General features: G+C 51.1%; 1 protein-coding gene across 1 annotated transcript; it reads right to left on the bottom strand.

The window, feature by feature from the left end:
• Positions 1-3640: 3640 nt before the first annotated feature.
• On the bottom strand, positions 3641-8518 carry BPIFB2 (BPI fold containing family B member 2). The gene is made up of 15 exons (XM_048321877.1): positions 8410-8518; positions 8075-8168; positions 7683-7787; positions 7396-7539; positions 6919-6964; positions 6627-6687; positions 6283-6374; positions 5991-6167; positions 5576-5617; positions 5281-5445; positions 4926-4993; positions 4587-4632; positions 4255-4318; positions 4080-4156; positions 3641-3793 (listed from the first exon to the last, which is right to left on the bottom strand). Exons 1-15 carry the CDS (start codon positions 8516-8518, stop codon positions 3725-3727), a joined length of 1359 nt encoding a protein of 452 aa, XP_048177834.1. The 3' UTR covers positions 3641-3724.
• Between the last annotated feature and the right edge of the window lie 5392 nt (positions 8519-13910).

Below are 13910 nucleotides of genomic sequence, written 5' to 3'. Positions count from 1 at the left end.
GAGCTTCTGGCTTCTGATGCTTCTCAGGGAGAGCTTCTGTCCTGCCTCCACTCTGGGATCTTGTTCCTTTGTGACAATCGATATTTTGGGTTTGGGTTTGAAAACTCTTCCCCATGAACTTCCTGAGAAACAAAATTGAATTTTCAGTGGCTCCTCCTGGCCTGATAACCTGCTGACCAAATGCTAATCCACAAGCAGAAATCAAAATTAAATCGAATTTCCAAAGGTCATGAAGCGTTTCCTAATGGAATCTGGAGGGAAAACTTCCTTCTCAGAGGACTGAGAGGTCTGATAGCTCTGGAGTACACCCATCTGCCTGCCAGAGCCATGTCTGCTTAGGCTGATGTCACAGCCTGTTGGTCTCTGCATGTTACAGTGACAAGAATCCCAGTATTTTGGATTTTAAGAGGCCTGAATTATTCTGGGTTAAAAAAATATGAATCTCAGGTTTTAAATGGCCTCTCCAAAATCTGTTTTTCTCAGCACTGGACATTATTATGAGCATGTTTTTTACTCCTTGTGTCCCCAGAGATTGTGGTGGTCTGGCACCGACCAGGTGAGGGATGGGGCAATATTCCACTCTGCATTTCTGCCTGAAGGTAGGAATAGTTTAGCATCTGCAGGGCCCAAACCTGTGGCTGGTGCGTGAGCTCCCAGCATCGCTGTGAGATGCTGCAGAGGAATCACTGAACACAGCAGAGAAGGTGCTGGACTCATTGGGGTCCCTCTTTGTGTGAACTGGCCAGAGCTCACCTGAGCTGTGCCAAACACAAACCTGGTGTCACACACTGTCACCACATGGACTGACCCGCCTCGTGTCCAGCAGAAGGGCTTTGGGTCAGTTGAAGTCCGTGGTAACATTGAAGATGAGTGTCCTGGTGAGTATAAACAGCTCCTTTGGTTCCCAGCGTGGTGCAGGCTGATGCTGCCTGTGGGACTGTGTTCCTCGAGACTGTTCAGCTGCTGGTGACACGGGCCTTGCCCTGTCCTTGGGCAGAAGTGATGCTCCTGTGTGGTGACAGGGTGCCACACTGAAGCAGCAGGCTGGGTACAGCCCCATCGCTGGGTGAACCCCCGTGAACTGAGGTGCCAACAAGGGTGAACACTGTGGAGCACTGGAACCTGCTCAGGAGCCAGGAGCAGGGAGCTCAGATCCCACTGCTCATGTTCCCTGACACCAGCATGCCCACGCACCCTCTTACCTGCAGGACAGGATGAGTGGCCCCAGCAACCTGTGCTGGCAGCTGCTTTGTGCCACTTCAGGGCTCCTGCACTGCGGGGACTTGGTGTCTCCATCCATCCTTTTTGCCCACAGGCTGGCAGAACAGGCTGTGTTGATACAAGGTTTTGTTCTGGTTCCTTAGCAAACACCGTCTGGATAGTAAGTAAAGTTTAGGCCCTCTTTTCGTTCCCGTTTGGCCATCACTTCTGTGTGTATTCTGCTCTGCTGGGAGGCATTCATTTCTCTGGCACATTATAGAAGGCTCTGTGATCTGGCACTGCCTCAGGCCTCTGCTTGTCTTGAGAAAGAAAACAGTGTGACGAGAGCATGTGATGAGAGTTTGCTGCTGCATGGAGCACTGGCACAACTGCAAGCCCAGGGTCACAGAAGATGGAAAAGCCATCTTGTGCCCCTGGAAAAGGGTTTTCCTCTTGGGGTCTGTCCTCCATCATGCTGCTCATCACATGGGACTGAGGGGGAAGCAGTAGAGGAGCCTTTTCCAAAGGAAAGGGCAGCATCTCAGTGTTACTTGAACCTTCTCCAACATGTACATCTAAATTTCTAGTGGCTTCAGGAGCATATCCAGAGCAGGAAACTGCAATCCAGAACCCATAAGAGCTGGGACAATCCTGTTCAGGAAAGTTTCTTTAACACTGGTACCCTGACAGGCTGGGAAATCTTGAGCTGGGTGAGCAGCAGGAGGGCTTGCCAGGGACTGGCTGTGCTCCTGGCTGCACGTGCGACTTGGAGCTCTCTGGCTCTTGCTCCAGTGATGACCCTGGCAAAAGCTGCATCTCTCTGCTCTTTCATGGGGGCTGCAGAAGGGGCTTGCTCCCCCTGCTCCAGGATTTGAACAACCTGGCTGGTGCCTGCTTCTCCATGTGCCGGTGGTGAGGGAAGCTGGGTGTCACCAGACAGCTCTTCCTGCAGGACTGCCCAGGAAAGTGCTGGGTTTTGGGCATGTCAAAGGGGCTAGTGCAAACACTTTTTTCAGCATTCCTTTTCCCTGGCTGTGCTGGGGGTCTCAGTAAATGGGGTGACTGGAGTGAGAAGCAGAAGACTCTCATTCTCCAGCATGAGCCAGCTCTGCTCTAAGCCTGTGGCTATTCCCAGGTGGGGCTGGCAGCTGAGGGTGCAGCTCCTGAGACTCCAGCCCTGTGCTGGAGAGGCAGAGTCATGCAGTGAAGCTTGGAGCCAGAATATTCCCTGTCAAAGAAATGCATCTTCTTACTACGGTAACTTATTCCTTTTGGGAAACTGGTTTAACATATATTAGTCAAAGAATAATGGTTGCAGCTCTACCAGGAAACTTTTATTAGGAGCTGTTCCTGCTATGGCCAACCTCAGGCATTAACATCATTAGTCAGGTCCCCACTCTGGGCACATAAACCTTCAGGGTTCTTTACTCCTTGCAGTAAATCAACCTGGCTTGTTTTGTTTGCTTTCCTGTTTCTAAGCCTTTGAAATACAAGGTTTTGAAGTGTTTTTCAGAAGCTTCAGAGGCCAGAAATGATGGGTGTAGTTGTAGCAAGTGAAAGCAGATGTGGATGTAATTAATAAGGTTTCATGGCTGGGGTGTTACGTGAGGCATCACCCTGGCAGAGCTGAGGCAGGAGCTGCATGATCAGGGATGAGGATGCTCCTCCCGGGCATCAGCAAAGCCCCGTGTTCACCCTGGCTGGGGTAGATGCAGCAGCACCCAGTGATTGAGTGACTGGGGCAGCTTTTGGAGCTCTGTTACCACCCACCTTTCCCTTTTGGATGCCTGTGTCTGTTGTGGGTGTTTTATCCCCCTTTTACATTCCTGAACAACTGGGAAGTGTGTTTGATCAGTAGGAAAGAGCATCATAATGCCAGTGACCACGGCGCCGGTGCAGTCACCTCTCATTCAGCATTTTCTCTGTGATGAGCTTTCTCAGAAGCAAAGTGTTGAAAATATAACTGCCTTCAGGTCTAAAATTAGAAACCATTCTGCAGACTGATTTCCTTCCCCTCCTCCTCTTTCTGACCCAGGAAACACACCAGCTGTAATGTTCCCATAGTAACACGAGACATGGAGGAAAAGCAGATGAAAGATCTCTCGTTGTAGGGGTTGTGTCGTTCTGCAGAGGCACGAGTCTGTTTTGCATCCTTGTAAATGAGTGGAATTGATTAAATGTAGGGTCTGGACATGATGGGCAAAATTCATCTGTTTCTAGATACAAATTGTTGAGGGGGGAAAAATGTCAATAGTCACACCAGCAAATGCGGAATTAAAGAGAAATGTTTAATTAAAACGTGGAACGTTGTTACAATCCATCCTCTGTACAACAAAACTACCAGGAGCAGGGCTGGAAGAGAAAGGTGCTAGTGCAACACCATTATTATCCAGAATATAAAACCATGATGTTTCAGTAAGGCAAGAGAGAAGATCTTCAACGTTTCAAGCAGTGACAAACCACAGAGCGAGATGTGAGAGTCAGCGGAATGATTTTGCCACTGTTTTACCCCAGACACTGGATTTCACTCCCGGGTGCTCGCCTCTCCAGTCTTTGCCTCTAGCTGGAGATTGCAGGGGATCAAGACATAGTCCTGAGCAAGGAAGGGAGGAAGGAGGACTGAGCATGGTGCCTGTGTGGCTCCATCAGCCCACACGGGGCTTCACCACCCCCCACGGCCCTTTGGACACAACCACTGCCTGTGTCCATGGGACTGAAGAGGAGCTGGGCCTATTTAAGGCAACAGAACTTGGTTCTGCAGGTTACCAGGGCTGGATGATCAGGCTCTGATTCATTCTGGTGCTGGGAGGTTAGCATTGCTCCCAGGCTTCCTTTAAATCAAGCACAGCAGGGAGCAATTTAAATGTCTTATTTCTTACCTTGTGAATTGTGATGTTGACATCGGTGTAAGTGAAACTGGCGATATGGGGCAGGAAAACACCTTGTCTCAGGACCACTGAGAAAAAGAAAGAGGGGAAGTTGCCAGCTGGGTGCTGTCTGGGTCCATGTTGATCATCCCACATGGCAGCATCCGCAGAGCTCCCATATCCTCACCGTTTATCTGGGCTGGCACCTCCTCACGGACTGTGGGCAGGAACAACTCCTCCAGCAAGGCAGCCTGTGGGGGAAAGTCAGGGTGAACGCATGGTGTGGGGCTAAAGCATGAGGAGAGGGGTAGAGACCTGTGAGAGCGTCCTGATGCTCACTGCACCTCTTCCCATCCCACAAGGACCCAACTGTCCCTTCCACCGGGTGCAGCAAGCACCCAAAGTCAGTATTTCCATATTTCCCTGCTGGCACCCACTGCCCAGGATGGCTGGGGCAGCTGAGGGGGACCAGGCTCCTAGAGGATGGTACCAGGAGTGGCCACAGCTGGAGGTACCTACCAGCACAGGACCCACGTCAGAGGCAGCCAGGCTGAGCTCGATATCCCTGGAAAACAAAGAGCAGCAGAGGAGCTGCTGGTGCTGAGTTGTAATTAGCAGTTTCTCCTGTTTCCCCAAACTCCCTGTCTGGACTCAGGGCCTTTGTGGGAGTGTGGAAGCTGCAGTTCCCACTTTTCTCCCTAGTCGTGTCTGTGGAATTTCACTGTCTCCCTGGGAAGAAGCTACCTCTGCAATGCCCAAACTCTAAAAGCTAAAAGCCTCCCCAGACCACTTTGCCTGTCCTTTCCCTGCTGTGACTGGGACGTGTCCCCTTCGGGCTCCCGCAGCTGGGCTCATTACTCTACGGCTGCCACAGAGATGATCATCCTCGTGTCGGCGACGCTGAAGTGGAGCCTGGCAGTCACATCCTGTGAGGGGAACAGAGGGCAGGATCAGTGAGGAATTGGCCCCACTTCAGCTTTGAAGAGTGGGGTATGATGAACCCATCCATGTGCTGCCTCCTGCAAAGTGCTCCCTGCATCCTGCACAATGCCACGTGGGCAAACACTGCTGGAGACTGGGAGCACTGTGATGGAAAAAGGCTGAATCAGCCCCTGCAGTGGGGCCAGGGCTCAGAGCAAGGGGCAGTGCCCGTGGGCAGCATGGACACACTCGCAGCACACGCTTCCCAAGCTCGGCGTGCTTCCACACTTACCACATTCACACTCAGGAAGCTCTGGAAAAGGGATGATCCTGCTCCGATCTGGGCAGTAAGGAAAAGCTTCACGATTGCTTTGTCTTCCTCCAGTGCCACGTGAGGTGAACTCCGGGTCACAGCTTGAAGCACCACTGGTAGGTCCTCTTGGAAGAGGGAGCCCATCTGCCGAGGGAGCAGGGTTGTTTCTGGGCATGGCAGCCATCCCTGCACCCCCAGGGTGGGAGGTGGGCAGGTGGGGAACACTGCCTGAGCTGGGGCTGTGCTTCTTGGGGTCACAGCCACAGCAACACACCTGAGTGATCCTCTCAGCCAAGGTGGCAGTGGTCAGCGAGCTCTGAAACACCAAGCACAGCTCATGATCAGACCAAGGGTTGCCCAGGGCTGCTGCTCCAGGGCTCATGTCCAGCGTGGCCATGCAGCCCCTCTGAAGAGCACCATCCCACCCCTGGGTACGTGCAGAAGCCCTCCTCCCACCAGCCCATGCCAGAAACAGTGTGCAGGTGACTCCTCACGGCAAACTCTCCATGCACCATTAGACCAGGAATATTTTTAAGAGCTTGGGGCTGAGGGGCTGTGACTCCTGCAGGTGCTTGGACACACTCTCATTTCTGTGCAGGGCATGTGGCTCCTCCAAGTCATTTCTGGGGCAGGGCTGTCCCTCCAAGTGTGTATCTCCCACTCCTTTCTTCCTGCCTTGTTCCACTTACCAGGAGGCTCACATTGAGGGCTCCAGACTCTTCCAATGCGGAGAATAAGCTGGTGTAGAAGTGCTCGGAGAAAGCCAAGATGAGGTGGGAAGGGCTGGAGCTCACTGGCTCGGGCATGCTGAAAGGCACAGGGCTGACTGGCAGGGGGATCACCGTCCCTGCCACTTGGAAAGTTGTCTGCAGGGACACAGGCAAGGAGAAAAGGAGTTTCAGGTGTCTCAGTAGCACTGTGAGGAAGCAGCTCTTCCAAGAACTGGAGCTGGGCTGTGAGAGATGAAAAGTAAGGACTTACTTGCAAAGAGATGATGATTCCCTGCTCAGAGTACATGGGGGCAGCCAGGGGCAGGTACTGGACCTGGCAGCTCGGTGTGATGGGGAATGGAGCTGCAAATGGAGCAGAGGGATGCTCAGTAAGAGGAGGGAAGCAGTGACAGGGGATTGGCTCCAGAAAGTGTCTGGGTTTCCTGAGTGAAAAAGACAGGGAAAGAGCTGGGCAGAGGGAGCAAGTCCCCGGGGAGATGATGGCAGCAGAGCCTCTGCTGCTGCAGGGTAGGAATTTATCCCACCTCATTAACCTGCTCCAAAATGATCCTTGAAACCCTCAGTCCATAATGAGACTGAAAGCCAACTGCCCACCTGCCAGAGACATCAGCCGTTCGTTTGGAAAGAGCAGCAGTTTGGAGACTTCCAGGCAAATCTATGGAATAAAGAACAAAAAGAGAGGTGATAGATGGACATGGGGGTTTGCCGGCATTGAGTTTCCCTGGAATGCCTCTGAGGTGGGTGTTGCCATCTGCTGACAGCAGGAGCCAGGGGATGATGGCAGTGTCCAGTGAGCACAGAGCTGTGGGGGAATAGCACCATAAAGTGCTCTAATTCTTACAGGCCTGTACAACGCTGTCTCATGCCTTTACAAACTTTATCTTACTTTTTCAACGTTGATTTGCTTGTCCACGTCCGATCCTGAGGACTTGCTGGGTGAAAACAACAGAACAGAAGTTAGGAGAGAACTAGATCAGCCAAAGGTGGGTGAGTGTCTTTTATATGACCCAAAAGGCATCCAGAGACAGAATTACCATTGTTTTCTATCATCTGTTAAGCTATGATTACTCTTCAGAATCCCAAACCACCAGAGAATTGCCACTGGACTTGCATTAAAAGCATTCCAGCTGCACAACTCTAAAAGTACTGCTCCTTTGTGACAGACTGAAACTCTCTTAAAATGGGGAAACCACCCCAAAAGTAGAGGAAAGTTCCTCCCATGAAGGTAAAGTTTTAGTGCTGAGCTTTGAGGGCAGTGAGCAAGTCTCAATCCAATCACCTTCCAGCCTAGAAACACTTGTGCCTCAGTTTCTTCTTTCACCTGTTACCCAAATCCCACAAGGAGGAAAACTGCGGGGCTGACCTGTCCTCAGTGACCCCCTCAGTGCTCTGCACCTCCTCCAGGGTGGGTTTGCAGTCAGAGGTCACCAACTCCAGGTTTCCTTCGGGGTTCATGTCCACATGGAGGTCTGCCAGGATGGACAGTCTCATCTCCTTGGTGGTTGAGCTGTGATGGGGAGGAGAGGAAGAGGCCGGAGCTGGGGGGTGCTCCTGGCCACACTCCCCCCAGGCTGTCCTTGCTCCTGGAGGTGCTTTGTCACTCCAGCCTTGAGCTTGGGCTGGTTCCAGCCCTGCAGCCCCAGTACTCACGGGGCAGATGTGGTGCCAAGATCCACCTCGATGCTCAGCCGCATCCCGGTGTCAGGGATCAGGGTCAGGGAAAACTTGTCAACTTTGACAGAGATAATTTGGTTCCTGCTGGAGCAGAAAGGAAGGTGTTGGGAGACCAACACAGACTGATACGCAGTCCCTGAGAACCCCCAAAAGTTCACAAGAACTGCACAGATAAAATCCACACCCTGAGGGCAGCATGGGTTCTGCTACTCTTGGACCTCAAAGAAGGAGCCAGGAGCTCATTTCTAAACCTCCTGGTCTCCAGGAGGATCTTTCCCTCACTGGTAAAGTGCCTTTTGTGACAATATTCAAACACCAGTGTGAACCAGGGATATGGCAGCAAGCCTGGGCAAGAGAGGGCAACTCACCTGCTTGGGGAGATGGGAGACGGGTCTGGGGCTGGCGGGGCCATGAAGTCGTGCCTGAGGACCGACTCTGCATGTGGCTTTGAAACTTCAGCAACTGCAAAACAGGGCAGATGTTTTATGGGAGCCTCTGGGGCTTGTGTCCTGATGGACAGGCTGAAACCCATTTGCATCCCTTACTAACCCCCTGCTGCTAGCAACAGGCAGGGAGTAAAGCAGGTGAGCTGAGTAGTGGCACAGGATTCTGGTGCCAGCATTTGGTGTTTCACCACTGGAGTGGAAGATGTCCCTGCCTCCCCTCCCTGCTGCTGGCATGGGAGATGTGGGTCTGCACTTACGGTATCTCAGTCCAGAGGGGGTGAGGATGCCGCCACAGTCGGGTGACCTGGTGGTGTGAGCTGGGACCAGGAGGCTCAGGAAGATGCTCAGGGTGCAGAGCATTGCCATGCCAGCGCCTGGAGGAGGAGGAGGAGAAAGAAGAGGAAGAGGAGGAGGAAGAGGGCATCCACAGCAGCCTGGTCAGAACAGCATGGCCCTTGCCTGGCCACTGAGGCATAGAGCCACAGATCTGCTCCTTGCCTGAGGCTGTGGTGGGGAGCTTGTCAGCTTTGGTGCAGTAACGACCCACAGCTCTCATGTGGTGTCTTAAAAGCACTGACAGAAGGCTCAGCCTTGAAGAGCCTCTGCAATCCTGTGAGCTAGAACAGTGCCTGCAGCAATATCTCACTTGCTGAGGAGCACAGAATGGCCACAACTGGTATAAAAACAGCAAATAAACAGAAGTTAAAATTAATAGAGGAAGGAATGGAAGTTATGGAGGAGTTACAAAATCAAATGAAAAGGTGAAAGTGTTATCTGTCTCCGAAAAACATTTGGGAATTGTTTACAATGTCTTTAATGCTCTTACAACATTACAAAAACAAGTAATTCAGAAAGTTTAACCTGCAGAAAACATACATATTTATCTCAGTCTTTGCAGAAAGCATCACTTCTGGTGAGTGCTGACCCTTATGGAGACACACAACAGTAAGTAGGAGCAATGCCCGTATCAAGCTATTCAGTTTGCAAAGCATCTTTACCTCTCCTGGCTGGTCTTCCCATTCTTCTGACTCAGTCTATGTCTTGCCGTGGCCACACCAAGAAATTCTGCTGGTTTTATATATCCTCCCAACCAAAGCTGATGGGGCAGGAATTGGCAAAGAGGGCTGGGAACCAGGATACTGGGGGGACGCTTTGTTTTCTGTATCATGTTTATTGTTTCCCTATAAACTTGATTACTTTGGCCGTTGACCTGGCGAGGTGAGGGATTGAACAGCAGGTGCTGGGGCAGCTTGTCTTCACTGTGGTGTTCCTGAGGAGCACAAAGAAAGGCCTCTGGGTGGAGGGTGCCAAGAAATCAAACATTGTTAGAAAGCAAACAGGTGGGTTTCTTTGCTCTGCAGCCACCCTTTCTTCTGAACACCACAGGGACAGCACCTCCAAGTCCACCTCTGCTATGGGCACACTGAGAGCTGGGGTTGTTCAGCCTGGAGAAGAGAAGGCTCCAGGGAGACCTTAGAGCCCCTTCGAGTGCCTAAAGGGGCTCCAAGAGAACTGGAGAGGGACTTGTGACAAAGGCATGGAAAGACAGGGCAAGGGGAAATGGCCTTAAACTGACAGAGTGCAGGGTTATGTTAGAGATCAGGAAAAAATTCTTCCCTGTGAGGGTGGTGAGGCCCTGGCACAGGTTGCCCAGAGAAGCTGTGGCTGCTCCATCCCTGGAAGTGTTCAAGATCAGGGTGGATGGGACTTGGAACAACCTGGTCTAGAGGAAGGTGTCCCTGCCCACGGCAGGGGGTTGAAATGAGATGAGCTTTAAGGTCCCCCACAACCCAGACTATTCCAGGATTCTACAAGAGGCTGCTGTGGTTTGTGTCACTCTCCCAGCTGGGCAGCTCAGACCAGAAGGGATGAGATCAGCACATGACCTGAAGGAGATCCTGGCAATTTATTCAGGATGTTCTCCTTTTCCATCAGGCCTGGGTAAGTCTGTTGAAGGTAACGTGTTTCTATTGGGTTCAGCAAGTTTTAGACCAGACAGAAGATATGAAATAGCCCATGTGCAATAATCCCTTCCTTTCTTTAACCCATTCCCAACAAGAAGCCACTGGCAATATTTATTACAACTGGCTGAAAAATGGTGGGTGACATCCCCTCTCTTTGGCAATGTCTCTACAAGCAGTGAAAGCATTCATGGGAGGGAATAAGAGCTCCCCTCCTTCCTGTGCTTGATGTCCATCGTATTCTCCTGGCTTCCTTTTGGCCTGGAGGACAGAGCATGGACCCCCTGCAAACACCATATACACACACCCTCCCTGGCCACACCAGTTCCCCTCTGCGTTCTGACTTCCCCCCATCCCTCCCCAATACTTGTGACCTCTGCTTTGAGGCATGACCAGTCTCCCAGAGAGGGTTGAGTTGCCCCTTTTGGTCTGGCTGCCTTGGCAGTGGGGTGAGGTGTTCAGGGCTTGTTGAAACACCTGCAGCCTGGGCAGCAGCCATTGTCCTTTGTGTGTCAGTGACATGAGGTGCCGGGCGCTGGTTCCAGGTGCATCTTGACACATTCAAAGCCCTTGGCTCTCCCCAGCACTGTGTTGCTTTCCTGCTCAGCATGACAGGGAAATGCCAAGAAAAGCAGCATTCCAGCCACGCTGTGCATTTCCATCGAAGGCATCCTGGAAGCAGTGTCAAGAGAAAATATGAAGATCGAGCAGCCTGCCAAGGGAGAGCAGGATTTACGCTTCCACACTGATGTAGGCAGCCCATTGGGAGGCAAGAAATGTGTTCAGAAAAGTAAATCCATTGAGAAGGTTGTAACCCTCAGATGAGTCCCCTGCAGCCACGGGAGGTGTTTTGTGGGATCTGACTTTGGTAGGGACAAGGATGCAGCCTAGAAAAGTCTCTAAGAAATGAGTCTTTGCTGTGTTTTAGAGCAGCAGCTGGGAATTTGCCCCTGCGATTCCTTTTTCCAGTGCAGGTGATATTGGCAGCTCTCCCTGAGATTGGGGATTTTCTGGGGAGCGTTATTATCTCTTCCAGAAGTGCAAGGGTTGGGGATAAGCTGCCACCCTGGTGCTTAGAGGTGGATTTTCTCCTCCTGAAGAGCTGTTCTGGACCTGATGATGCCTGTGGAGGCTTAATTAGATGTCAACTCACAGCATAATGACTGATCAAGTTACTAGCACAAAAGTGTCTTTCTGGCATGATGTGCTCCTTGTCGGGAGTTATCCATAAATCTTACACTCCTGTTAGATAAGATGTAAATCTCCTTGTCTGGGCTTAGCAGCGGGCCACTGAGCACAGCTCTGGGAGGGAGGTAATGACGGATTAAACCTCATGACAAGTTTTATACAGAAATGAAGAGAGGAAATAAATTACTTTGTGCTGCATTGCCTCACCAGGCTGAGCTCCCAGAGCTGGGTCCTGTTGGGTGGGGCACCCAGGAGGCGACGGGTTGGGACAGTGGTGGCCACAAGTCTAAGGGCCAGCCACAGGGACAGCAGCAGCCTGGAGGAGAGTTCTGTGCAGCTGATTTGCAGTCTGGTGGGATGGATGGATCTCCCATGGTGGAGTTAGGACAGGGTTGGGCTAAGGACCCCATTCTCTTGGCAGGTGAATGTTCTTCTCACCCTCACTCCAACCCTGCCTGAAATCAGTAAGAATATTATTGAGGTTATCACAGTTTTCGCTGTGTTATCTCCCAGCTGAGCCCACGTCCTCCCCCAGTGTTTGCACAACCCCATGAGCCTTTGGGGAGTGGGAGCTGCTCATCCAATAGTCACAATGACACGTGTGGCTCCAAGAGCAGAATTCACCACTGCCCATCTTAGGTTTCTCCCTGCTCCCACTTCTGTCTGTACCATGTAACTAAGCAGATCAGGTTTTTCCTTCAGACTTGGTGCGCAAGTCCCTGTTGGCTGTGAGCTCTCATTCGAATGGAATCCGAGACTGAGAATTTACCCAGACTTTAAGATTTATCAGTGAAATTATTTGTATTGGGGGACATTGGAAACCCTGAGGGTTTAGCTCATGCAAGAGTATCACCCAGCCCTTTAATTCTTTCAGTTCTCCTCTTTCTCAGTCAGGTTTTAGAGCCTGACTGTTCCTTACCTCTCTCCAGAAGATCAGCAGGGCTCCTGGGTGTGTTGGGATGGAATATGTTAATAGAGATGTTTCATACAGTACAGTGGGAGCGCTGCAACCCCTCACCCTCTGGCACAGGCTCCTCTCTGGGGGGTCTGTGCTGAACTCATATTCTGCAAATTCTCCAGCAGGCTCAGCTGCTCTAAGTGGGAGTGGTGTTCTGCAGAAAATGGCAGAGGAAGGCATGAGCAAAAAGCCCAACACCAAACCCATGAAAGGCATCTCAGGGTGAGTGATGAGCCACAGCCTCGCACTGCGAGCCCGGAACCGGGGACGAGCAAATAAAAGTGGGAGGTTGGGAAGTGTCAGCCTGGAGGCAGCCACGAATCACTCCCTGCTAACAAGTGGGATATTAAAGTTGGTGATTTTCTGCTTGGCTGTGTCTACAAACACACAGAGAAACCGTAACTTAAAGGCAACAAAGTGCATCAGCTCCTGCCTCAGCACCATCCGGGGCAGGTGTCATAGCTCTGCAGTGTGAGGGGGCCCAGCTTTAGTCCATGATGTCTTGATGAAAACCCCAAATTTCTGGGGGATCAGGGCTGGCCCTCCATCCCCCAGATCCATGCTGGATGGGGCTATAGAAATGTCTGGATGCCAAAGCAGTTTTTTCCTGATTTTTTCAAAATTAGACTGTGTGATTTTTCGTTAGGAAGAAACATGTTTCTACATGTAAAAGTAATTCTAAATAAAAAGTTTGAACAAGAAGAGGAAGAAAAAAGGTAGTGAGAATATCAGTGAGAAGTGACTTTGCTGTAAGCTGCAAATCCCGCACATCTGGATCTGACTGTTCCTCTTTACCCAGCTCTTTTCCTGCGTCTTCCCTTCAGGCTGAAGGTGAAAAGATTCTGTTCCCTGGTGATCTCTCTGGTGCTCTCCCCTGGCTTGGGGTTCTTCATGGCTTAGTCCAAATGAGCATCACTGTGAAAAGGTGAATGGGAGCCAGTGCCCACAGAGAGTACGGCTGGGGGATCTGGGGGACTCGCTCATCCCTGGGGTTTATCCTGTGCTGACCAAACTTTGCTCTGAGCAGCTTTACAGAAGGAAACATGGAAATTGCTCTGGTTGCAAACCTGATAGTCAGAGGGCAGCTGGGGCAGGACACCATGGGCACCCTCAGGTTCAGCCCCAGGAACTCCCATACCACCTTTGTCAGTGCTAGAACCAACCCCCCATCAAGTAAGTCCCAAAGGACACATGGCTGGTGTGCTGGGATTGACAATTCCTAAGGGACAGGTAAGAGCACTGTTAGGTGTTTCAGTCTTCAGGTTTGGATTTCTGCAGAACACAAATACTTTTTGCAGTTCTTTTTTCTCTTTTTGTTACGTAAACAAGGGTTTTATGGATAAATTCAGGCCAGCCCTAGTTGTGCTATTCCATGCAATGTGCACATTTGTCTGTTTTGTACTCCCAGACCGTCAGAGCTTCTTTTAGGGATGAAAACCTTCCGCTTCCTTTAAAACCAGAAGATGGCATTCTTGAGAAAAGATTTGCAAAGACAGAAAACAGATTTTATTAGACATGAGGCATATTTTGCCCTAATCCGTACCAGATCAGTTTCTTTAGTGCGTGACTTCCCCCCTTTTGATCTTCAATAAATAATTACTGCTGTGTGCACGAGGGCTCTGAGGGTGACGTGTTCTCCCTGCCCAGCGTG

Source organism: Corvus hawaiiensis, chromosome 17 (assembly GCF_020740725.1).
Source record: "Corvus hawaiiensis isolate bCorHaw1 chromosome 17, bCorHaw1.pri.cur, whole genome shotgun sequence".
In the NCBI taxonomy this organism is placed as follows: Eukaryota; Metazoa; Chordata; class Aves; order Passeriformes; family Corvidae; genus Corvus; species Corvus hawaiiensis.
This window is presented reverse-complemented; position numbering and strand designations above follow the sequence as displayed.

Excerpts from the sequence above, each read along its gene's own strand:
- BPIFB2 (XM_048321877.1), bottom strand. The coding sequence starts at position 8,518 with ATGGCAATGCTCTGCACCCTGAGCATCTTCCTGAGCCTCCTGGTCCCA. Across the intron at positions 6,965-7,395 it reads GAGGGGGTCACTGAGGACAG|CAAGTCCTCAGGATCGGACG; the intron begins GTCAGCCCCGCA and ends GTTTTCACCCAG. Across the intron at positions 4,319-4,586 it reads CTGACGTGGGTCCTGTGCTG|GCTGCCTTGCTGGAGGAGTT; the intron begins GTAGGTACCTCC and ends TTTCCCCCACAG.